Source organism: Pezoporus flaviventris, unplaced genomic scaffold, assembly GCF_033815535.1.
Source record: "Pezoporus flaviventris isolate CSIRO_AGI_PZ_B2104156 unplaced genomic scaffold, CSIRO_AGI_Pfla_v1 ptg000059l, whole genome shotgun sequence".
NCBI classification, from domain to species: domain Eukaryota; kingdom Metazoa; phylum Chordata; class Aves; order Psittaciformes; family Psittacidae; genus Pezoporus; species Pezoporus flaviventris.
The window spans coordinates 1,753,113-1,776,873 of record NW_026892607.1 but is presented as its reverse complement, the minus strand read 5'-3'; the positions used below and the strand labels follow the sequence as shown (position 1 = coordinate 1,776,873).

Genomic DNA, 23,761 nt, shown 5'->3' with positions numbered 1-23,761 from the left:
AAAAATACATGTTGTACGACACAACACACACACACTGGTTCTGCAGTAATGCAAGAGAGGAGCAGCAATGCCCCCTTGTGTTTATGCGCAAGGGAAACCAATGACAAATCCAGCTGAATTCCTTGCATTTTCCTTACTTGCGCTTGAAGGTGTCTACAAAGATGATAACTAATTCATTCTTAGAAGCACACCTGAGGAATAGGGTCCACATTGTCTTGCTGTCAAGACTACAACTGCTGCAGATACACAGAAGGGAACACTCCTAAAGTGTTCCTGAAGATAAAACCAACCTTTTCACTGTCAAAATACACAATCCATCTGAAATTAGATGGATTTCATTTGTCATCTCATCTTGTTAAATTTACCCACAGCAATTAAATGCAAAACCAGAACAAAAGCTCCTAATTCCTCTTGGATTTCTGCATCTCATCTATTCAAATGCATAGTTTAAAAATCCTATTTTCAATAGGAAACTTGCTTGTAAAGGACTCTGACAAATTAATTTAGGATCCCCTCCATAACTGCTCAAATGCAAACTGAAATGCCAGCTCTGAACACTGCTGAGCTTAACAGAAGCTAAACCCAGATTCAGGCTTGGAAACAGTGACGTGAACATGTCTTGCGGCCAGCAAATGAAATTGAGAGTGGAGCATTTAAAACCTAGAATCCAAAGCACACTTGAAATCTGAAGGTGAATACTGGGTTTAAGGTTGTAACACAGCAACACCAATTCAAGATTCATAAGGCAAGGGGGACATCTAACCTTGTTGTGCCATTAAAATCTACCACTGCAATTCCAACACATCAATACCTGGGCCTTTGTCTTCCTCTCCTCCCTCTAGATGAATTCCCTTGTTTTGGTACTTAGTATTGAGTTGGAATCATCTCTTAGCAATCCCTTTTTAATCAGCTCTCTGAGAGTTTCTTTAGAGACTTTTCTAGAGCTTAGCATCAGATTTAAATGCTTTTCTAAGCCTTTCTTTTAACTTGGAAATAGAGCTCAATCCTTGCTCCTCAATCTGTCGTAGAAAGCCTACCACCATCCTGCACTTTTCTGTGGGTGCAAAGCAAGTGACACAAAGCCTCTGGCCAAGATCAGAATTCACAACACAAAAGTATCATGAAGATACACAGAAAAGTGAACAGAAGAGGTTTTAACAGAAGTAGAACTTCAAAAAGAGGCAATTCCTTTGTAAACTTACATCCACCATGCACCAGTTGGTAGAGATCAACAGCACTGATCAATATAGACAAGATATTCTTTCTTTCAATAAACCAGAAAACAAACCCAACTAAACCTAAACCCCCAACTGTGTGAGACATAACAAAGGGAAGTAACTCACCAGTCTTGGTAAGTGGTGATGGCAATACTTGGAGGTGTCAGCAAAGGCAGAGTTGTTGGTCTGCACACAATGTCTCTGTCAGGGGTCTTTGCCTTTTCTGTTTGTCTTTGGGATAACGGTGGTAACTGCAAATTCCCAGAACAGCATCTTCTTCCTCTCCAGAGGTCTATGCCCAGAGCGTGGCTGGAAGTGCTGTAGGACTTACTCAGCCCGCACTCCAGGTAATCCAGAGCATTCTGCAAAGACAGAGAAGCCACTGAGGTTCTGCAAACAAATGTTTTCCTCCATGAGGATAAAACACATTCAAGTGTTGTCCTACAGCCAGAGCTGCCCACAAAGGGGAAGTGGCTGATGAAACCTGGCACAGTCTGACTGTGCTGCATTGTTACTTTATCAAGTTATGTATGAACTTGAAAAGTCACTCCTAACTTACCCAACAGCTAATTCTAATCGAAGTGAACACTTCCCTAATCCAGGTCACTTCAGCAATATGTTAAACTTTGGGTATTTTAAGCTTTTTCACAGAACTTTCCACTCAACATCATCTAAAGTATCACTCCTCTCAACACAAACACATTGGTTTGGCACTCATTTTGATGAATCACCAGACAGAGAAAGGTGAATACTGGATATAGACACATCTAAATCATCCAAGAGCCATTCAGTGAGATGAACTCCCAGCTAAGCTACCCTACCCTATGTCCAGAAATAGACTCAACAAAAACTTTTCATCAGTCAAAGCAGTTTTTCCTCTTGTAGCTTCTACTCAGTTTTATTTAAAGGCATCACCATGATCACAGAATTGGCTGTCAGACTTCTCAAAGCCGAGCCAGAAGTTCTCCCACAGAACAGCACTGCGAGGGAGCTGTCAGTTTGGGTCTTGTTTGGAGAATTTAGCTACTCAAATATAGTTGTCCAATATAAATGAGAATATTTTTGGCCTGTGGGTGATGAGCTACCAGTAGAAGCTGGAGGGTTATTATGATCAGTATATCATATATACACATATATATATATTTTAATCCCTCTACATTTTCCTCGTCTACCTGCTCCTGAATGTTGATCTCCCTTCACAGACCTTTCCAAGCCCAACTCTCAGCCTCCCCAAATCCCTTGGCTCACTTCCCTACAAACACCTACCACTGCCCTCTCCCACCCAGCACTGCGTGACTTCAGAAAGAGTGCTTTAACTTTCCATAATCAGTTATGTCCTCATGACTGACTGCGAAGTAGCACGAGTCCTCCGTTGCCTGGTAGTTTCTAATGGAAAGTGTGTTTTCTGTTGTCATGAGACTATTAAACAGCTCTGTGGTACCACTGACTCTCTTTCCTCAGCAAGAGACAACATGGCAAGGAAAGACAAAGCTGGCAGGACAAAGGTACATTACCAGTTCTCTCAACTTCCCTGCTTGCTTGGCCATTCCACAACCATGTGAAGCATCCAGAATGGAACCAACATGGCCCGCATCTACTTTAGTCCTTGCATATAGTCTGAAGGGCTTCCACACACATTGGTGCAGATCCATGCATTTACTAAAGCATCAACATCATAATAACCCAGATAGACTAAAAAATATTTGGCATGCTACGTTTCCAAAGGTATGCTTCAGTGATCAAACCTGTTCTTGCCAGCACAAAATCAAGTCAAAAACACCCCTAAGAACCCCAGAAAGGAAAGCCTGCCTTCTATGTGAGGATCTGACTTAAGCTGCCACAGCTTCTCTGAGCACCCTGTGCCAGCACCTCAGCACCCTCACAGGGAAGAACTTCTGCCTAAGAGCTCATCTCAATCTCCCTTCTGGCAGGTTAAAGCCTTGTCCTGTCCCTACAGGCCCATGTCAAAAGTACATGTGGTCTAAGAGTTTAAAAGAAATAGTTATTTACTGTAGGAGTGCTATAGATTGCTCTAACTATTAGTTGCCACTCCTCCACTGTGTTTTACATTCCACGTCATTTTCCATGTTTGGTGAGCCTCAGCTGTGACAAACAAGACATTTAAAGCTGCTGTTATCACACCATCAGTACAAACTGATACATCTCTCCAGAGAATGGGAACTAGAGTATAATTAACAGGGGATTAGGATGATGATTAGCAAGCGTGGTAATAAAGAAACATGTGCATCATCACATTAGGAGTCCAGCAGCTACAGTGGGGGAGAGATGCTGAAACACAGAAGTATATGAGTAGAGCACATGCACAAAGATGGGATCCAGAATCATAGAATCATGGAATGACTTGGGTTGGAAAGGACCTTAAGCTCATCCAGTTCCAACCCCCCTGCCATGGGCAGGGACACCTTCCACTAGAGCAGTTTGCTCCAAGCCCCTGTGTCCAACCTGGCCTTGAGCACTGTCAGGGATGGAGCATTTATCAGTTCTTTGGGCACCCTGTTCCAGCACCTCAGCATCCTACAGTAAAGAACTTCTTCCTTCTACCTAACTTGAGCTTCCCCTGTTTCAGTTTGTAGCCATCACCCTTTGTCCTGTCACTACAGTCCCTGATGAAGAGTCCCTCCCCAGCATCCCTATAGGCCCCCTTCAGATACTGGAAGCTGCTATGAGGTCTCCATGCAGCTTCTCTTCTCCAGGCTGAACAGCCCCAACTTCCTCAGCCTGTCTTCATACAGGAGGTGCTCCAGCCCCTGATCATCCTCGTGGCCTCCTCTGGACTTGTTCCAACAGTTCCATGCCCTTCTTATATTGAGGACACCAGAACTGCACACACAGAACTGAGCTGCCTGCCCACATTACACTGACCAAAGATGAGTAAAGGATACACTTCGCATAAAACTTCTCTAAACTTGTTGCTTGGTTCATTTTGAAATGTGCCAGGCTTATTTTCTGCTTATTGTATGAGCTGTAAACAACTCTAAAGAAATCAATGAGTAACCAGAGCAAAACCAGCTGACACTTATGAAATAAGACACAAAACCGAAGTTTTTAATCTCATTTTCATCAAGTACTGGGAATAATAAAACCTTCAGAAGAAACTTACCTCATCTGCAGTTACAGTCATGACACTTCTGCTTTTCTTCATTATTGAGACTGAAGCGCTCCCCGTTACACAGAACTCTTGTTGTTAAATCCAATTACTTCAGATGGGCCACCTGAAAGAAAGAAAAGGGATTTCTGAATGACAAACTCCTTTTGGTAACAAACTATGGAGCTAACTTCTAACACAATGGATTTATAACCTCCTGCCCACTTTCAGCAGCAGAAGTTGTGCAAGTGGAGCTCTATTAGTAAAAGGGCAATGCACTATTTAGTAAACCATCTTAAAAGTAACCAGTGCTCACAAGGCTTTGCAACCTCAGCAAGCCTTGAAACACCTCTACTAATACAGGATCAAAGCTACCAGGTTCTCCTTGCAGAGCCCTTTTCAGAAGTACCATATAGAAGGTCTCCAAGAACAGTTTGGGCCAGCTTTCATAGAAGGAATGCTATTTGTATGTGATTCACAGATTTAATCATAACTCACAAACATATTTATTATTACACTGGCACATACACACCACTTCAGCCACTGAATTAGAGCCTTCTGTAAAGAGAGAGACCCTGCAGCCACACTGAACCACGTAAGAGTGCTAAAGGGAATGAAAGAGCTGAGCAGCTGAAGCAGCAGGGAAACCAGCACATGGCAACAGCCCCTTGGAGTGTTCCAGGCCCCCTGCTACTTCTTGTTGTGGATTTAGTGTTCAGGAAGAAGCTACGTTCATGTGTACATAGAGAGAACACTGAGGACCGTGGGGTTTTTCTCTTTCTTTCATAGAATCCTAGAATGTCAGGTTGGAGGGACCTCAAGGATCATCTGGTCCAACCTTTCTAGGCAAAACATGACCTATACAAGATGTCCCAATGCCCTATGCAGTTGAATCCTACACATGTCCAGCCCTGGGAACCTACCACTTCCTTGGGGAGATTATTCCATTGGCTGATTGTTTTCATCAGGAAAAGTTTTCCTCTTGTGTCCAGTGGAAATCTGCCCAGGAGTAACTTGTGCCCATCACCCTTCATCTTTTCCATGGGACTCCTTGTCTTTTGAGTCTCCATCTTCTCCACCTTCTTTGTAGCCATGCCTTACTGGAACATGGGGATAAGTTCTCCCCTGAGCCATCTCTTCTCCTCAGAAGAGAAAACCCAGCTCTCTGCCTTTCCTCACACATTGCCCAGGCCTTGGATCATCTTTGTGCCCCATCTCTGGATCTCTCCAGCCCACCCACACCTTTTTTCTCCAGCAGGACCAAAACTGAACACAGTACTCCAGAGGCGGCCTGACAAGCACTGAGTGGGACAGTGACATCTTCATGTCTGCTGGTGATGCCCTTGCTGATGTTCTCCAGCATCCCATTGCCTTTCTCTGCTACAGCTGCTCACTGTTCAATCCCATGGGGCTTGTGTCTCCCGGGTCCCTTTGCACAGAGCTGCTTCCAGCCAGGCAGATCCCAGGCTGTGCTGCACTCCTGGAGTGTATTCCGACTGCTGGAAAACAGGGCTGCCAGACCCTGGCACTGGGCTAGGTTAAATGCTGTTTAGCTGGCACCTCTGTCTAGTTAAATCAGAAAAGATTAGAGAAAATAAACCAGACACGCTATATCAGGCCTAGGAGCTGAATACAGAGGGGTTCCTCTGACCACAGGGGTGTAAGGACACTGCAGTCTCCAGGAGCCAACTGCTTATCTGCTCCTCCGCACACAAGAGCTGTAACAAACCTGCTTCCCTCTAAAGCAGATCACTCTTGGGTTGGGGGAAAGAAAGGGAAAGGGAATAAAGCCTCCAAGGGAACACCAGCACGCAATGGCAGCGCTGTAGCTGAGTGTGCTGCGGCACAGGCACCTCCAGTTGTTTTCATTCCCTTAGGGTTCACCCATCCAACACACACATATCCCTCCACTGCCAGCCAAAGCATTCGGAGCGCTCAGATCCGTGCCAGACAGAACTGGCTGCCATTTCAGCACAAGTGCCAGCACACAGGGCTGCACATTCATCCTGTATGGAGCAGCACTGGGAGAGAGCTGAGGGGTTGGTCTTCTGAAGCACCCCCAGAGCTTCCCTCTGGAAGAGGAGGAACTGGACATGCAGGAGCAAAACCAGAAAGGGCTCAGCAATGCCTTCTCTCAGGCTTCCTCTCGTCTCAGCATCCACCACTGGCCAACACCAGAGCCAGGCCAGCGGGATGAACAGCTTCATGGCCTGACCTAGAGCTCTCCTCTCATGGCAACAGGCTACATGGATGCTCCAGCTAAGGAAGCAGGGTGGGTTTAGGCATTACAGCAGCAGAATAGCTATTAAAATCCTGACTCTAGGCAAGTGGTGTGGCAAAGTTACTTCTCTCTGCAAACCTTATCTAGCTTTGGATCCGTATTACAATCGATGAGCAGGCTCGAAGTAAGAGAAATGACAGAATCATAGAATCCCAGATAGGAAAGAACCTCAAGGATCATCTGGTCCAACGTTTCCAGGTAAAGCATGACCTCTACTAGATGTCCAGCACCCTGTCCAGCTAAATCCTTCCAGTGTCCAATGTTGAGGAATCCACCACTTCCCTAGGGACATTATACCAGAGGGTGGCTGTTCTCACGGTGAAAACTTTTCCCCTTGTGTCAATGAGTCATTACTTGAACAGCAGCATAAAAACCATCCTGCAGCACCAGAACAAAATTACACACTAAGTTTAATTATTTTATCAATCTTCATCAATTAGGAGAAACTAAAAAGAATCCAAACCTGACAGCATAAAGCAAATTAGATGACACTGTCCCACATATCATGCAAGTAAAGACAACCATAACAGTGGTATGTATGCATAGACTAGGAATCATAGAATCCCAGAATGGTTTGGGTTGGAAGGAAAGCTCCTCCAGCACCAACCCCCTGCCATGGGCAAGGACACCTTCCACTAGAGCAGCTTGCTCCAAGCCCCTGTGTCCAGCCTGGCCTTGAACACTGCCAGGGATGGGGCAGCCACAGCTTCTCTGGGCAGCCTGTGCCAGCGCCTTAGCACCCTCACAGGGAAGAGCTTCTGCCTAAGAGCTCAGCTCAGTCTCCCCTCTGGCAGCTTAAAGCCATTCCCCTTGGCCTGTCCCTACATCCCTTGTCCCAAGCCCCTCTCCAGCTTTCCTGCAGCCCCTTCAGGCACTGGAGCTGCTCTCAGGTCTCCCCTTCAGGAGCCTTCTCTTCTCCAGGCTGACCCAGCTCAGCTCTCTCAGCCTGGCTCCAGAGCAGAGCTGCTCCAGCCCTCGCAGCATCTCCATGGCCTCCTCTGGCCTCGCTCCAACAGCTCCACGTCCCTCTGGTGCTGCTGCCTCAGAGCTGGATCAGGGCTGCAGGGGGGGTCTCCCCAAAGCGCAGCAGAGGGGCAGGATCCCCTCCCTGAGCTGCTGCTCACGCTCTGGGGGTGCAGCCCAGCACACGGAGGGGTCTGGGCTCAAGCGCACACTGAAGCTGGGTCATGGGGAGCTTCTCCTCACTCAACACCCCCAAGTCCTTCTCCGCAGGCTGCTCTCAATGGTACAGCATGACTATTTGCTGCCAGAAATACATATTCTGCTGTAATATGTAGACAGAACTCATAGAAATCAACCAGAAGCAGTTGCATAAGCAGTAGAACTAAGGAGCCCGTAGATCTATGCTTAATAAAGTGCAGATTTGTGCTTAGTGAAGTCAAAGCCTGAGTTGTTCACTGCTGCCCTGCTGTGCACTCTGTGATGCCGACCACATGTGAGCTCACGCTGTGGCATGTCCCGCAGTGGGACTAACAACTGCATCCCCCTCCTGAATATGTGTCACTTCACAAGTAAATAAATGAGAAAATACATCATAAAAGAAATATGAATACAAATATGCATCCAGGGAAACATCTTTGGGAAAGAAATCTGGAAGACTGAGAGTCAAAGAGCATCTCCCAAATCACACTGAACCTCAGGATCAGAACTGACACCAGACGTGGAGAGATGGATCAGACTGTGAATGCCTGAGTCCTCCTATACATCAGCTTCCCTTCCCTTATAAATATTTATCAATTTCTCAAAGTTTAAGCAGAACATGAATAATTATAACCCCACGTTTTGCTCAGTGTGGATTTCTGGCATTTCTGAAGAGCCTCCCAAGAAAGTCTAACACTTCCGTTAGTCACGAGGAAATTACTGCTAAAATCTGACTCATTCTTTACTTCTGTCTTTACGTAAAAGAGCTGACACCTGGGACAAGCATCTGGGGAAGGGGGGACCAAACAAAACCACCCCAAAGAGGCTTGCTGAGAAATTGTTCCTGTGCATGTTTCCTGATTTATGCAATCTTTTGTTACAAGCAAAGAGTTTTTCTCCACTACCTAAATTCACACAATCCCAGCCTGCTTTGGGTTGGAAAGGACCTTAAAGCTCCTCCAGCTCCAACCCCTGCCACGGGCAGGGACCCCTTCCACTAGAGCAGCTTGCTCCAAGCCCCTGTGTCCAACCTGGCCTTGAGCACTGCCAGGGATGGGGCAGCCACAGCTTCTCTGGGCACCCTGTGCCAGCGCCTCAGCACCCTCACAGGGAAGAGTTTCTGCCTAAGAGCTCATCTCAGTCTCCCCTCTGGCAGGTTAAAGCCATTCCCCTTGGCCTGTCCCTACAAGCCCTTGCCCAAAGCCCCTCTCCAGGTTTCCTGGAGCCCCTTTAGGTATTGGATTCTCCAAGAAGAAACTATATCCCAGCAGCCTGGTTAGGTGTGGGTAACAGGGAATCCTAGAGCCCCAGTCTGGTTTGGTTGGAAGGGACCTCAAAGCTCCTCCAGTTCCAAACCCCTGCCACGGGCAGGGACACCTTCCACCAGAGCAGCTTGCTCCGAGTGCTGCAGTTGTATCCCAGATATATCCCATTTTGCTGGGCCGCATCGCAGGCAGGGTGTGAGGCTCTTTTCTGCACCAAGCTGACCTACTTCTCCCACCTGAAGCTGTTTTGTGTTCAATGACCATGATTTTCACAAGTGACAGTAAAGGCTCCAGCAGCCTCAGAATGTTAAAGCCTCATAGCAAAGGTATGAATTGGCAGCGTTCAAACCTGGCAGCTGGCAGTGGTGAGGAGAAAACTCCATGGACACGTGTGATGGAGCCTGCTTGTCCTACACACTTCTTTAAAAATAGCTATTCAACTCATCCCCTGTGAAAGCCACTATTTAAAGAAATTCCTAAAATGCATCTCCATGTGCAGGTTCCGGAATGATTTGGAAAACAAGACACACATCTCACCACGTCACTGCTTGCCCACCAGTTTGGCTTCTGCATGGGCAGGTTTAGAGCCACAGGGAGCCAAGAGAAGCAGATTAACCCTCTCACTCCTAAAGATACTGCTGGGCCAACAGGGTGAGGGCTTTGCTGCTTATGTGGTGCTTGTTCTTTGGATTAACAGAAGGTTTTGGCAAGCAGAGCTGGTTACCTGGCTCTCTGCATGCTCTAAATTCTTTTCCTCCCACTTTCTCAAGGCAGCAAGACCAATGATTGAGAGACAGAAAAAAACCAACCCAAACCCCAGTGAAACTCAGGTAATACAGCCCATCCTGCATTGCCATACCTGTTTCTTCCCAACTGCCAGCAGTGCTGGAAAGGCCACCGTACACATTGCTGGGGCACTGTTCTTCCTAGCAAGAAAATGCTGGTCCATACAGGTTCAGCAGAAGCTGAAGATGCTAAAACCAGAAACCCACATTAATAGAGAAGCTTTACTAAGGAAAGGGCTGGCTTAAGGAGATTATCTGATCACTCAGATAATAGCATCACGTGTGAGCTGGGGTTCTCCTTAAAGATCAGCAAAACTTCCCTCTGATGATCTCAGGTCTGTCTCTCCCAGATGAAACTCATGGGATCTGCTTCTGGCTTGGAAATGGCACATGGTTCCTTGTAAGAAAAACAAACCCTGCATGGATTCCACACTGGTATAAATCGCAGTTAGTACCTGAACAGTGATGGTTTGTGTCTTGCCTTAACACCACCAAAACGTGAGCGAATTCCTTGGATTGCTCTGAAGGTCAGTCTGCTTACAGGGAACGGAGGTCATGGCCAAGCCAAGTCTAAATTAATTTACTGGTTTTAAGCAATGTGATAAAGCTGCAAATTTCTCTAGCATACAAACCAAATGTACGTATTTTATTATAAAAAGAGAATGCAATATGTGGAATATCTGCAGAGCCACAAAAAACCCTTTAATACTCCCCTCCCTTCCCACATTACCACTGTGGGTAAATTATCCTTATTAAAACAGCGTCTTCAGTTTCATTAGGAGCCTTCTTACTGAGCTATCACCAAGGTTAAGAGGATTGCAAAGCCTCATCTTTTCTCTGCCAACCTCATCATTAAAGCTGAGAATAACCAAGTCAGTCTATTCCAGAAATTCCAGTAACTCTTTGACTTCCAGGAGAGGGTACAATGAGGTTGTCATTGCTCTTCATTTGTTTTAGTTATGATAGGAAAAATCAATAGTAATTTGAATCCATCCTTACTTTGCTCATTGGCATTATGCCCAATGTGCTCTGCAGAGCTCAAATGAAACACAAGCAACGTTCTTCACTATTACTGATGAGGAAATAGCATCTTTTTGAGGGAACTCTGAGGCAGATGTTCATGTCCTGGGCAGAACTGCAGAAATCACTGTCCTCTTTTCATTACTCTGTTAATGACTTTTAAATCTTACATTTCTAAAGCAGTTTGTGTCCTATTGTGGTTAAATGCAATTTGAAACTCAGTTCTGACAGTATCAAAGAATACAGTTTAATGATGTTACCTGCAGCACATAGAGGCTTTTCAGGGTAATTCCTCAGCCAAGTGAAGCACACTATTAAAAGATGCAATTTATACCTTTCTGTTCCCTATGCAAATGATAGCAGAGCCTCCCACTCCTCGCAGTGGAACTGAGCAGCATTCAGAGAGCAAAGAACAAATCCTAATAATGCTTTAAAATAAAAGATCAGTTTAAAAATACAACTAAAAACATGATAGAGAACACACACAAGGCAGATTTTCCCCTTTTAGATTGGTAGTGGCTTCTTCATAAATAGACCTCTTGTATCCCTGTGTTTTTAGAGCAAAGGAACAGAATGCATTGAGTCTCACTGGTCTCCATAGATAAGGGAGATGCTGCAGATGAGGCAGGATTAGCCTGTGCTGGATGAGCAGTGCGGGGAGCTCACTGTGTCACCACTAGCTACATGGCACTTGCTTCATGCCACCAATTTCTTCCTTACCTTCCCCTAAACTCACCCAGATTTGCTCTAGTCCAAGAGGAAATGTTCTAAAATCCTCAGATGTCTCTTTCCCTGCAGTTTTTATGGGAAAAGCCAAGTTCAAACAGCCTGCAAGAAGGCCTTTTTCCCTCTCGGAGTCATGCAAAGCCAAACAATGATCCCAAGCACAGAAGTGCACCACCAAGCCTACAAATAAAGATCATCCTCAGAAGAACACATCCCCCAGATCTCTTGTAAGAGGAATACTCCTCACCAGGAGCAACCTGCTCTAGTGGGAGGTGTCCCTGCCCATGGCAAGGGGTTGGAACTGGATGAGCTTTAAGGTCCTTTCCAACCCAAACCAGCCTGGGATTGTATGCCAATATTTCCCTTTGGAAAAAAGACTCAGGAATAGAGAGGAAAGACGAAATGCAAAATCAGACCAGCAAGAGCTCCCGAGATAACCAGACTAAAGCTGAGACCTGCAAAGGAGGAAACCCACCAAAGTCACGTGAAATTCTCCTCAAGACAAAATCAGACCAGCTGCACAACAAGAGGCTGCAGGAGAAAGTTCAAAGCACCTATGAGAAATGCTAACAGCTTTATTTGCCCCATGAAAATGAAAGACTTGCTATAAACACCGTTTCCACACTGCTCTAGAAGATATCCTCACCCCCCCCACCCCCCCGCAAGGAGCCAGCACCACCTCAATCCCACCCAGCCAGGCACACAGCCCTTTTGGGCTTGCCTGCTACTGTTTACACAGGTAAAAAACCCATAAAAATCAACAAGAATCTCCCTTGAGTCTCCCATAACCCTTCTTGCTATTCTACTTGCTTTTAAAATGGGAGATGAGGGGCTGAGAAAGGACTATTGGATACCCAGAAGCATCTTCCACCAGGAGAAGACACCAGTCAACATCTCTTCATGGTGGTTTTCTGTACCAGGCAGTCAGGCTCGGGCAGCTCCTGCTCATCTCGCAGCCCAGCATCACAAACACAACCACGTGGGCCATGAAACAGCACCTAAGAGAACAATTTAATTGCCTGAGGCAAAACCTATTCTATGGCCAATTAGAGTAAACGCTTCCGGCATGCTAACAGGGAGCTCAGCTTTTCTGACCACAGACACACAGAAACTAAGGAAAAAGGATGCTCTGTGCCAAGGTAAACAGCTGCTGCCTTTCTCCTCCTGCCCCCTGTGGCCTCTCTTCACCAGGAAGGAGGATTCTGCAGCTGAAAAACTGCCTTTTCAGATGGGCATCCCAGGCTCACAATCCTGTAAGGAATCCGAGGCAGGAAAGGAGAGGCTGGGAGAGACCTCGCCATGCTGTGAAATGAGTACAAAAGGAGGTTACTTGGAGGGTAACAGCATCTAGCCACACAGGATGTATTGCTGCAGATGGGCACTGCTGATGCCCGTCTGCAGCATCATTTTTCTTGGAGAAATACAAAGGATTTATTTCTTAGATCACTGGGTTTGTGCAGCAGTAGCTGCTATTACTCTGTTATTAAGAACAGGAATAATCACCCCATGTTACAGTGCTTTGTCTCAGCAACTGCATTAAATACCCTGGCACATGCACATCATCTCTCAGGAGAAAAACATCCATATATCAACAGTAAAGACGACTGTTGTCTGAGCATCTCCTACCTGGGTTTGGATACACTGAACATCGTTCCAACACTTCGCACCCACAGACCTCAAAGCACTTGGTGAGGGTGCTCAGCCTTAATATAGCAAACATTAATGCACAGGAAAAAACCTAAACTGACTGACTCAAAATCAGTTATGAGTCAAAGCAGAGCCAGAAATAAGGCAGAGAACCAGCTATGCTCACCACTGCACAAGAACACTCAGGAAGGAGTATGGAAGCTATGTATAGAAACGATTTTTAAGCCATGTTCTTTGCCTAACTCCCCTCTTTACTATTTATCAAACCCCAGTTACATCCTGGGGTTTCAAAAATAACTTAATTGTACATTTAGACCTTAAGGAAAGTCTCTAAATGTAAGATTTGAGGCTTGTCAGGAAATTTCATGCCTGAAAGCATCTGCTAGAACACTCACTTTGGAGAGCAAGTGGTTCTTCAAATGACTCCACGTCCCTTTTCATACAGAAACAGTAATGAGAACTCAATTTCCCATCTCACCTGCAAAGGCAAAGCATGGCTTTGGAGGGTTAAAAGAGGATACAACTGCATTAGCCCAGCCTGGTCAACTACAAACTTGATTTATCCCAGGTTTTCTTCCATACCAGCAATTTCCAGAGCTACTTTTCTGTGTGTCTATCCAATAAAGAAAGAGATAAGACTAAAAGAAAAGCCTTTGCCGTTCTTCAAATACACAGATGTTTTCTACCAACCACTGCCTATGACCACTTCCACTGAAATATTTCACTTCATATATCCTAAGAGGCATCTAAGGCAACATTGCTGTATTCTGAAAAACTAAGTTATAACAAGAGATTTAGACTAAAAAGCCTGATTTAGAAGAACACTGAAGCTTTCTTAGTCCAAGATTCATCCTCTAGCCGAAGCAGATGATACTGTTTCTTTCCACCACAGCTATTTTCTTACCTTCAGTATCTGAAGGTTTGCTTGTTGGGAAAATACATGGATTTTTCTGGATTCCAGGATGAAATGATCAGCAATTTGTTGTTGAAGAAGGAAGCGTGGTTTATATCACTCTGTAGTTACCTCAGAAATCAAGGGCTGCTATGTCAGGTGAAAATGGCAACACCAAATTTTCCTCAAACTTCTCATTGTAATTCCTTCCTAGTTATTTAAAACGCTTAAAAACTTTAACCAAGTGGGGTGATGCTTCAAAACCTGGTGTCTGCCCAGTGCTGCGTCCTTTGAATCACTTCAAGGAGTGCAATTAATGAGGACCTCACTGTTGGTCACCCCTACGTGCAGCATCCCCATGCTGCAGAGCAATCACAGCCAGGCTGAGAGAGCTGGGCTGGGTCAGTCTGGAGAAGAGGAGGCTTCTTAAAGGGAGACCTTAGAGCAGCTCCAGTGCCTAAAGGGGCTGCAGGAAAGCTGGAGAGGGGCTTGGGACAAGGGCCTGTAGGGACAGGCCAAGGGGAATGGCTTTAACCTGCCAAACGGGAGACTGAGCTGAGCTCTTAGGCAGAAGCTCTTCCCTGGGAGGGTGCTGAGGCACTGGCACAGGGTGCCCAGAGAAGCTGTGGCTGCCCCATCCCTGGCAGTGCTCAAGGCCAGGTTGGACACAGGGGCTTGGAGCAAACTGCTCTAGTGGAAGGGGTCCCTGCCCGTGGCAGGGGTTGGAGCTGGAGGAGCTTTAAGGTCCCTTCCAGCACAAACCAGGCTGGGATTCTATGATTATCATTTCACAGGGACCAGCTTCTTTTGTGTGCATCACCATGAAAATTCTGGCTCTTCTGTCCAAGTTATTCGATGCTGAAGTAGCAAAGGGAATTGCAAAACTGGAAATTCCCAAACCTACAGATGTATGAGAGTCCCAGGTTGTTCAAGGCATGGTTAGAGGAACCCCAACCTAAGCAAGAAAATGCCTGCTGCTCTGCACAGATCTGGTGAGTTTGAGTAATTAAAGCAACAGAAAACAGAGTCTTGATGTCAAAAGTCAGTATTTATATCCATAGATGCAACAGCTGCTACCATTTCTACAGTCTCTGACCTATAAAATAAGAGATACCCAACCGCTGCTGAAGAGGAGGCTGGTGTCTGTTATTACAATTGCTCTTCTAATAACAATGGTGGTCAAAGGCAGCTCCTCCTTTGCAGCAACGAAGCAAAAGGATGTATCTGAAATATCTGAGTTCTTTTTAAAACAGGTAATTCAGAACAGGCCACAGATGATTATGTACAACCTCATGTATCTTTTTTTCCAGAAATTTCATTTTTCTTTCAAACTAACTTTATGTTAGGGCAAAAGAATATGATGCTTTTGCTTGTTCCAGTGCAAAAAAGTCAAAGGCATAAGGTAGACCCAAAATGACCTTTTTATGCCACAAAACATCAGCCTACGCCATGGTGTTTGTCACAAGAGTGGTCTAACATTTCTGCATTTCCCATTCTGAACTTATGATTTGCTTTCCCCAGACAGAAAATGCACTCCTTTGTCTGGATGGCGAAGTAGAATTTCCTTCTGGGCAGAGGAAATGACAGCTTTAGAGACAAAACATGTCCTGTGTCCTATATTCTTTCCCCATAAACAAGATCATGCACTGGGACCTGGCCTTGCTGCCTCTGCTCCTCTGCTGTAAGGCAGCATCTGAGCATCTGAGAAGCTTGTGGAAGCTGCTTGGATTGTCCAGAGTCCGCATGTGAACATGATTATAGAATGCCAGCCTGGTTTGTGCTGGAAGGGACCTTAAAGCTCATCCAGTTCCAAACCTCTGCCACAGGCAGGGACCCCTTCCACTAGAGCAGCTTGCTCCAAGCCCCTGTGTCCAACCTGGCCTTGAGCACTGCCAGGGATGGGGCAGCCACAGCTTCTGTGGGCACCCTGTGCCAGCGCCTCAGCACCCTCACAGGGAAGAATTTCTTCCTTATATCTTAACCTGAGTTTCCCCTGTATTCCTGTAGTAAACCAGCAGTGTTGAATTGCTGGATGGTTTTTACAGCAGTGATTGTTCTCCCTGCGAAATTTAAACCAATATATCAGCAACATCTTCCTTACAGTTTATATAGTGATAAAAAAAAAGCAATCAGCTTTTCAGCTTGGCCTCATCATCCTAGGAGAGAGCAGATCAAAGAATCTCATGTTACTCAAGTAACACAGTATTTCCTTGGGGGTTTTAGTACAACCATACACTCACCTCCAATTTCTGTACACTTAAATTTACCTTGTATGAATATACTGAACATTTCCACTGACTACATGGAGCCTGATTACTTTCAATCTCAACTGCTGATAGACAATGTTCACTTTGGATCAGAAATTAAGTGCCTGGATACCCTTAAACTTCATCAGGAATGAATGTGTATCCACAGCACATGAACTCCACGTAAACTTGAAATAACAGCATCACTAGGCCAGCTGATAAATCAAACCACCCTAAGAAGTCAGCACAGATTGTCCAACGGAGTCAGCCTCCCAGCTGTGTATGGGGTTTTAGTAAATCCGAATTCTTAAACATGTGACAAGCCTTTTTAATGCCCATTTTTAACTGAAGAGATGCAATATATCACTATATATTGACTAAATATTTTAACATGACTGTAGACCTTCACACTACCAAACTGCTTCTAGGTTTAGAGTTTGCCATGATGCAATTAATTGCTCAACAAGGTCTACGTTGTTCCTAAGGCAGAAGCTACACACAGTCATGGTAATTACACTGAGACAGCAAGCTTCAAAGGTTTGTTATGAGTTCTGGATGCAGAATTCCATGCTAAGAACCAACCAGATTACAACAGCAAAACCTATCCTCCTGCCAGGCTGGAAGAAGCATCCCAGGTCTCTGCACTCCGTTATCCAGATGCCCCCCACATTAAAGCTTGCAAAGAAGAAGTAAATGTGTTTGTACCCATTGTGGCAGCAGCTGCATAGAGTGCAGATAATGAAATGAGAGATGCAAATAATCAATCCTTTCCCACATCCACTCTACACAAGCGTTTTCTAACAAGGTCAATGAAAGCAAGGTACATCCTTCTGGAGCTATAAGAAGATCCCAAGGAAGTTATCAGAAAAATTCCCTTTTTTGCAACCTCAGTAGATACCCTTCTTCCAGGGAACCTCCAGAAATGAGGTGGTGGACACAAGAACCCCAGATCCCTGTATCATGAAAGAGCAGCTCAGAAAGGCCAAGCGTTGTTACCAGCACCACTTATTTTGGGTGAGTTTTGCCAACTTTCCTCAAGGATCACCGGACATGCTGCATTAATACAGAGATACACACCAGGAAAACCACATCCTTTTTTTTGCAGCAGACAGAATAAACTCCTTCTTCCTGCTAACAAATACGCTCAGGGTTGGCAAGAGTTTTACACAATGCAACGTGCCTACAGCAGAGCCTCCTGGGGCATGGATAGAGCAGAGATCAGGGATAAGGATGCTGCCAGCTCTCCCTATGTGGGCTTCCAGATCCCTTCCCCCAGAGCTGAGTCACTCGGATCATACATTTTAAACCTTCCCAGTTACTATAACAACTTAATGGATTTCTTCTTGATGTTATTAATTACATTCACTTGAATCTGTTCATACAGGAGTTGGGGGGAGGCACTATGTGATAGCTTCTCCTTTCAAAAGGCTTTTACATTCCAAACTCGTTCCAACACTCAGGTGCTCCTCCATAAATCTGCTTCCACTGAGATAAGGAAATGCTCAGATTCCTTCTCAGTTTGAGAACTCAGAACAGACGGAAATGTTTTCTTCCCCAAACCAAGCCAGCTGCCCACAAACAAAGCTGTGAAAGATGCACCTAGCTGCCTTGCTACAGAAAGCATGGTGCAAACCACAGCTGCAACCTGGTTGGAAGTGGCATTTATAACACATCCCAGAAGACTGAGCAGTTTGCAAGCAAAACCACTGAGAGCCAAAGCAAAGAGGAAGTCGGGATCTAATTTAGTAGGTCTACATTTCACAGCCTCAGGGTCTGAACCCTGAAGCAGACACCTACTGCTGGAAATGGGAGGAAAATGTAAGAAACCTGAGGCAAATCCTAAGGTCCAGCAGCTTTGCAATGTACAGAATACGCAAAATCTGAGAATCCCAGACTGGTTTGGGTTGAAGGGACCTTAAAGCTCCTCCAGCTCCAACCCCTGCCACGGGCAGGGACACCTTCCACTAGAGCAGCTTGCTCCAAGCCCCTGTGTCCAACCTGGCCTTGAACACTGCCAGGGATGGGGCAGCCACAGCTTCTCTGGGCACCCTGTGCCAGCGCCTCAGCACCCTCACAGGGAAGAATTTCTTCCTTATATCTTAACCTGAGTTTCCCCTGTATTCCTGTAGTAAACCAGCGCCTCAGCACCCTCACCAAGAAGAGCTGAAGGAGCTTTAAGGTCCCTTCCAACACAAACCATTCCAGGATTCTATGATTCTGTTTTCCTTCCTCCGGAGCCTGGAGCAAGTGGAATCACCTCAGTGCATCCCTCCCTCAGGCAGAGGCTTCTCAGCAGACAGTGAGTTAGCTTGGCTTGGGAGACAGCCCGTGTATCCTCACAAATGACTGTGGGCCTCTGCAATAGAAGATTTGGCTGATTCCCAGAGAGTTATTAAATGAAAATTCCAGTATCACTTTATACACTTATTTTTGGAAATGTGTCTACTCCCAACTTGAAAACTAAGTCTTATTTCAATGCCAAACCATAAGCATGGAGAGAAGAACCTGAACTTCCCACAGAAGAACCTGGGTGCAAGGAAGAACCTGAACTTCCCACAGCATGGATGACTCAGGAATGAAGCATTCCAGCTACCTTCTCCATTTAGATTTATCCACTTTAGCTGTACAGAACTGAACTCATCTGCAGAAGCATCGCCACGCAGTACTCAGGATAATTTTAACCCCACAGACATATGGAGAACACTCCTTTCACCCTCCTCTGCAGGAAAAGGAAAGATGATCTGAGCCTACAGACTTCCAACAGGGGAAAAAAACTTCTCCAGATATTTGAAACCAGAAAACTTCATGGAAATGATGATAATGGTTGTTTATATTTACAGGGTAAAAATCATGCACCACGTTTAATCCCCAATTATGCAGTGACAGATACAAGAACACAAGGGGAACAATTTGATGCTGCTTGCAATTCTTCGTGTCAGTACTTTCTATGAATTTAATTACTCTGATTCTAAAGTACAGCTTTAAACACCTACAAATGCCCTTTTAAACCCACTGTAACCATGCTTTAAGAAAACAATACTGAAAGCACACGTGTGAATAAAACCCTGCGTGAAGCAGCTGTGAGCCACGTGCTGGCACTTCAGAGCATTGATCCAGGTGCAGCTTTGCTTGCTCCCAAAGACACAATATCAATACTGAAACCCAAAATTGGTTTCGTTTCCTGAAAAGCAAAAGCTTTCTTCAAGCAAATCTGCTTTATACAACCACAAAGTAACTGGTAGAAATGAAAAGAGAATTAAAGGCTTAAAAGTGCTCTGGCGCAGCGATGGAATAACTACCAAGTGCATCCCGAAGTCCTGGGGATGGGACTGCCATGGAAGAAGCAGGTAGACCTTAAGATGGTTTTATAACCATCGCTTGTGTTTTCCCCAATCCACAGCTTATCTGCAGACTGGAAAGACCCCCTGCACTGTAAGGTACTGAACATAAGGTCAATAAGTGCAGCAAACCCCTGCCTTCAGAACCAGAGGATACGCAGACTCCACTCGCACTGCTGTATCAATCCACTCTTGTTACCTGGCTGGGATCCACCTCTTAAAGAGAGCTGAAAAAAACAAATTCAAAGCTCTACCATTGCCCAGCCTTCTCCATGCAAGCAAACTTTGCAAAGATGAGCCTGGCCCCACCAACTCCGATGCAAAAGCATCCATTTCAGTTCACCATTTCCTCACTGGTTTTACATTGCTATACTGTAAGACAAGTGCTGGTGCTCAGGAACGTGCAGGTCTTTGACCCATTACACAGCCACAAGACCTACCAAATAAAGAAACAATTAGAGATCTCTGCAGAGTAAGATGGGAAAAGCAATAGCCATGACTACTCCAGGGATTGCAGCATATTGCAGTCTAATCATATAGTGAAGAATGGGAAGGGAGAAGGTTGTTTTTTTTTCGGGGGCTGGTTGCAAATGCATTCTCTGATGCATTCAACCACAGCACAGACAGAAAAGGGCTTTCACAATAGACGAGTTGTACAGGAGGAACGTGACTACCACGACCCTAAGGTGAAGCAGAAGAGGAGCAAGTGCATTTCTGCTTGTGAAGAGGCCTGTAGAAGCACAAGCCATTCCTTGGAAAGGAGTTTGGGAGATAGAACCATAGAATAGTTTGGGCTGGAAGGGAACCTAACACTCACTATGCTCCAAACCCCTGCCACGGGCAGGGACCCCTTCCACTAGAGCAGCTTGCTCCAAGCCCCTGTGTCCAACCTGGCCTTGAACACTCTGCCAGGGATGGGGCAGCCACAGCTTCTCTGGGCACCCTGTGCCAGCGCCTCAGCACCCTCACAGGGAAGAGCTTCTGCCTAAGAGCTCATCTCAGTCTCCCCTCTGGCAGCTTAAAGCCATTCCCCTTGGTCTGCCCCTACAGGCCCTTGTTCCAAGCCTCTCTCCAGCTTTCCTGCAGCCCCTTCAGGCACTGGAGCTGCTCTCAGGTCTCCCCTTCAGGAGCCTTCTCTTCTCCAGGCTGACCCAGCCCATCTCTCTCAGCCTGGCTCCAGAGCAGAGCTGCTCCAGCCCTCGCAGCATCTCCGTGAACTACTTGAGCAGGTCCACGTCCCTCTCATGTTGGGAGCAAGATGTCTCCTGCTTGTTCCTTGTACAAATAAAACAATGCCACTCACAACAAGCAGCCAGAAGCAATTCCTCCTGATAGCAACAACAAGGAGCAAACCACAACAGCAATACCTGGGGTTAAGGAAGAGAAGCAATATTTTATCCACCACAATTCACGAAAGCTTTTTACTGATGTGCACAACATCAACAGGAGTTTGCTTAGAGCTAAATCACTATTTCTTATCTTAAAGCTTCTCTGATTTTACTACCTTCTGTTTTGCTTATCAAGTACTTCCTTTTATTATACATAACTGAATTGAGATATTCATTTCATTACAGCTATGTTACACGACAGGAGCCCTTCACCAGAACAGTCTTGTAGACTAGTACATGTACAAAGCATTTTCTACACTGATAGTGGATGATTAAGAAATAAGGAAGGATGTTAAAGAACGTATCTTACTCCTTCCTCCTAGTTAGCTACTTGTGTGTGATCACATTATTTTCCCTCTTTTAAATATATATGTAGTTTTGTGTATATGCCAGCAGACCCCTGAAGAAAGCAAAGCATGAGGTGAACATGTATTTATTTTCCCAGTTCTTATGCCTGGCTTCATTTGAACACTGCTTGTTCTTGCCTTTCTGAGAAAAAGCATTTCAAATCTTCAACTGAGATTTGAACTGATTCATCAGTGACTTCCAAGCAGCTTGGGGAAGACAAAAGGCCCCATTGCTCCTCCAGAAATGAATAAAAATGAATGAAAAAGCAACATAAGGTCCAACTTACCTACAGAACAAGGAGCATTGGACACGTGGCATGTAACACATCAAACCTTTAACAGCGTGGGGAAGGGATTTCAGGATACCAGACCATTAGGCATATGCCGAAAGGAAATGAAAAGCTTAGAATGGGAAAAGAAGATCACCAGCTTCATAACACTGCCAGGCCCGATGATCCTGCTTAGCCAAGTATTTCCCTTTTGTTAATGGTTTTCATCCATCTGTAAATTACATATATACATAATTCATCAGGGAAGTGCAACAAAGAGGGGTTATAATAGAGATTTCAGAATGCATTCCAGAAAGGAAGTGAAAAAATTGAGACAGAGAAAAGAAAGGAGAAACCATGAAACCAAGTAGGGTATATTCACATCTCCCAACCCTGTATACCTGGGAAAAAAAACAGTGGGGAAGTACCCCAAGAACTGTTAACAGCACAATAGTGTTATATAGCAGTATACCATTGGTCTAAAGCTTCTTCATGATGCACCTCTCTTGGAGTTGTCTCAAACAAGAATCTGTCATAAAATCCTCAGGTCAACAAGATGCTGTTACACCCCATCTGCCCCTCCAGCTCTGTTCTGGCTCTGTACCTCACCACCAAGGCTCCCTGGAGAAGCCTCTATAGCTTTCAAGGATGATAATGATGCGACAAGTTTCCTGCTCTCCTTGAAGGGTCCCAAAAGATATACCCTGGATATCCTTAGAGCTTTCTCCAGGGTGAAAAGGAGCACTTCTTATTCCAAGCTCTCAAAATAACACTTAACATCATGCTTCTGAATGCTCTTTGCCTACAGGCTAAGAAAGCTGGGGCTGTTCAGCCTGGAGAAAAGAAGCTGCGTGGAGACCACAAAGCAGTTTCAAGTATCTGAAGGGGGCCACAAGGATGCTGGGGAGGGACTCTTCATTAGGGATTGTAGCGATAGGACAAGGGGTGATGGGTTTAAACTGAAACAAGGGAAGTTCTGGTTAGATATAAGGAAGAAGCTCCTCCCTGTGAGGGTGCTGAGGCACTGGCACAGGGTGCCCAGAGAAGCTGTGGCTGCCCCATCCCTGGCAGTGCTCAAGGCCAGGTTGGACACAGGGGCTTGGAGCAAGCTGCTCTAGTGGAAGGTGTCCCTGCCTGTGGCAGAGGTTGGAGCTGGAGGAGCTTTAAGGTCCCTTCCAACACAAACCATTCTAATATTCTATGGTTCTTTTGTGGACCCAAAACACCAGCAGCCATTCTCAGATGAAAAATGGAGAATCTTGTGCTATTTCAGTGACAATTTCCCAAGCCAATGCCTACAGCAATTGCAAATGTTATACAGGGGTGCCTTTTCTTCTAGTGGAATGACCAAAATAGGCAGTGGTGGGTTTAGCTCTTGCACCACTTGTGAGCTGTACGATTAGTATTCCTGAGCATGCTGTGCATCCCGAGAACATGATTTTCTTTGAACAGAATCCCATCACACAGAAGAAGAGGAGCAGCTTCACCCTGAAGGTTTCCATATGTTTTATACTTATTTTCTTCTCAAGAGCTCTTGTGAGGCTGGATCATTTTCTGTTTCTTATTTGGGTTTGTAGCTTCGGAAATGGTTACTACAGAGGATTAATCACTTTGGATCCCTCACTTCCTGAAGTTCCTGGGTTTGCTATTTACAAGCACTCATCAAAGTATCCCTGTTGCAGGGAGCTCCATTCCAGATTTCTCTCTCACAATTAACAAGTGCTCTGGTAATTTCTGAAGGGGTTTTCGGTCCTGTTTATTCAAGTGCTGCGCAGTCTATTGCTTCCTCCATCAATTACTGAATTACAAAAGCATGAATGAAACAAAAAACAACTGCAAGAATTCCTTCTGAATCTCAGCATAGTTCTGTTCCTTCCACCAACGCTGCGAAGCAATTCTTCACTTGGTGACCACCTTGCAGGCAGGAAGCATTCACTCCACACCAGTCTGCATGACTCAATATTAAGCTTTGTTTAGCAACAAGAAGGTTAGAGAAGGTTCTCGCCCATAAGGGAAATTTCTCCCCTTTTTGCTTGACATTTCATAGTTTACCTCCCAAAACTGATTCTTATA

The 23,761-nt window shown here is 45.4% G+C and overlaps 2 protein-coding genes across 2 annotated transcripts in view; both read right to left on the bottom strand.

Moving 5' to 3' along the window:
• PDE4B (phosphodiesterase 4B) overlaps positions 1-23,761 on the bottom strand; it is a 222,865-nt gene that overhangs the window by 191,511 nt on the left and 7,593 nt on the right. Inside the window, exons 2-3 of the mRNA XM_061469704.1 lie at positions 4,339-4,450; positions 1,344-1,579 (exon numbers count right to left, since the gene is read on the bottom strand). Coding sequence (XP_061325688.1) covers positions 1,344-1,579; positions 4,339-4,380 — 278 coding nt within the window. The 5' untranslated portion in view covers positions 4,381-4,450. The remainder of the gene's footprint in view (positions 1-1,343; positions 1,580-4,338; positions 4,451-23,761) is intronic.
• Positions 13,593-23,761, bottom strand: part of LEPROT (leptin receptor overlapping transcript) — a 95,354-nt gene continuing 85,185 nt past the window's right edge. The window contains exon 5 of the transcript XR_009746273.1: positions 13,593-13,602. The gene's annotated coding sequence lies outside the window, so the exon portion shown is untranslated. The remainder of the gene's footprint in view (positions 13,603-23,761) is intronic.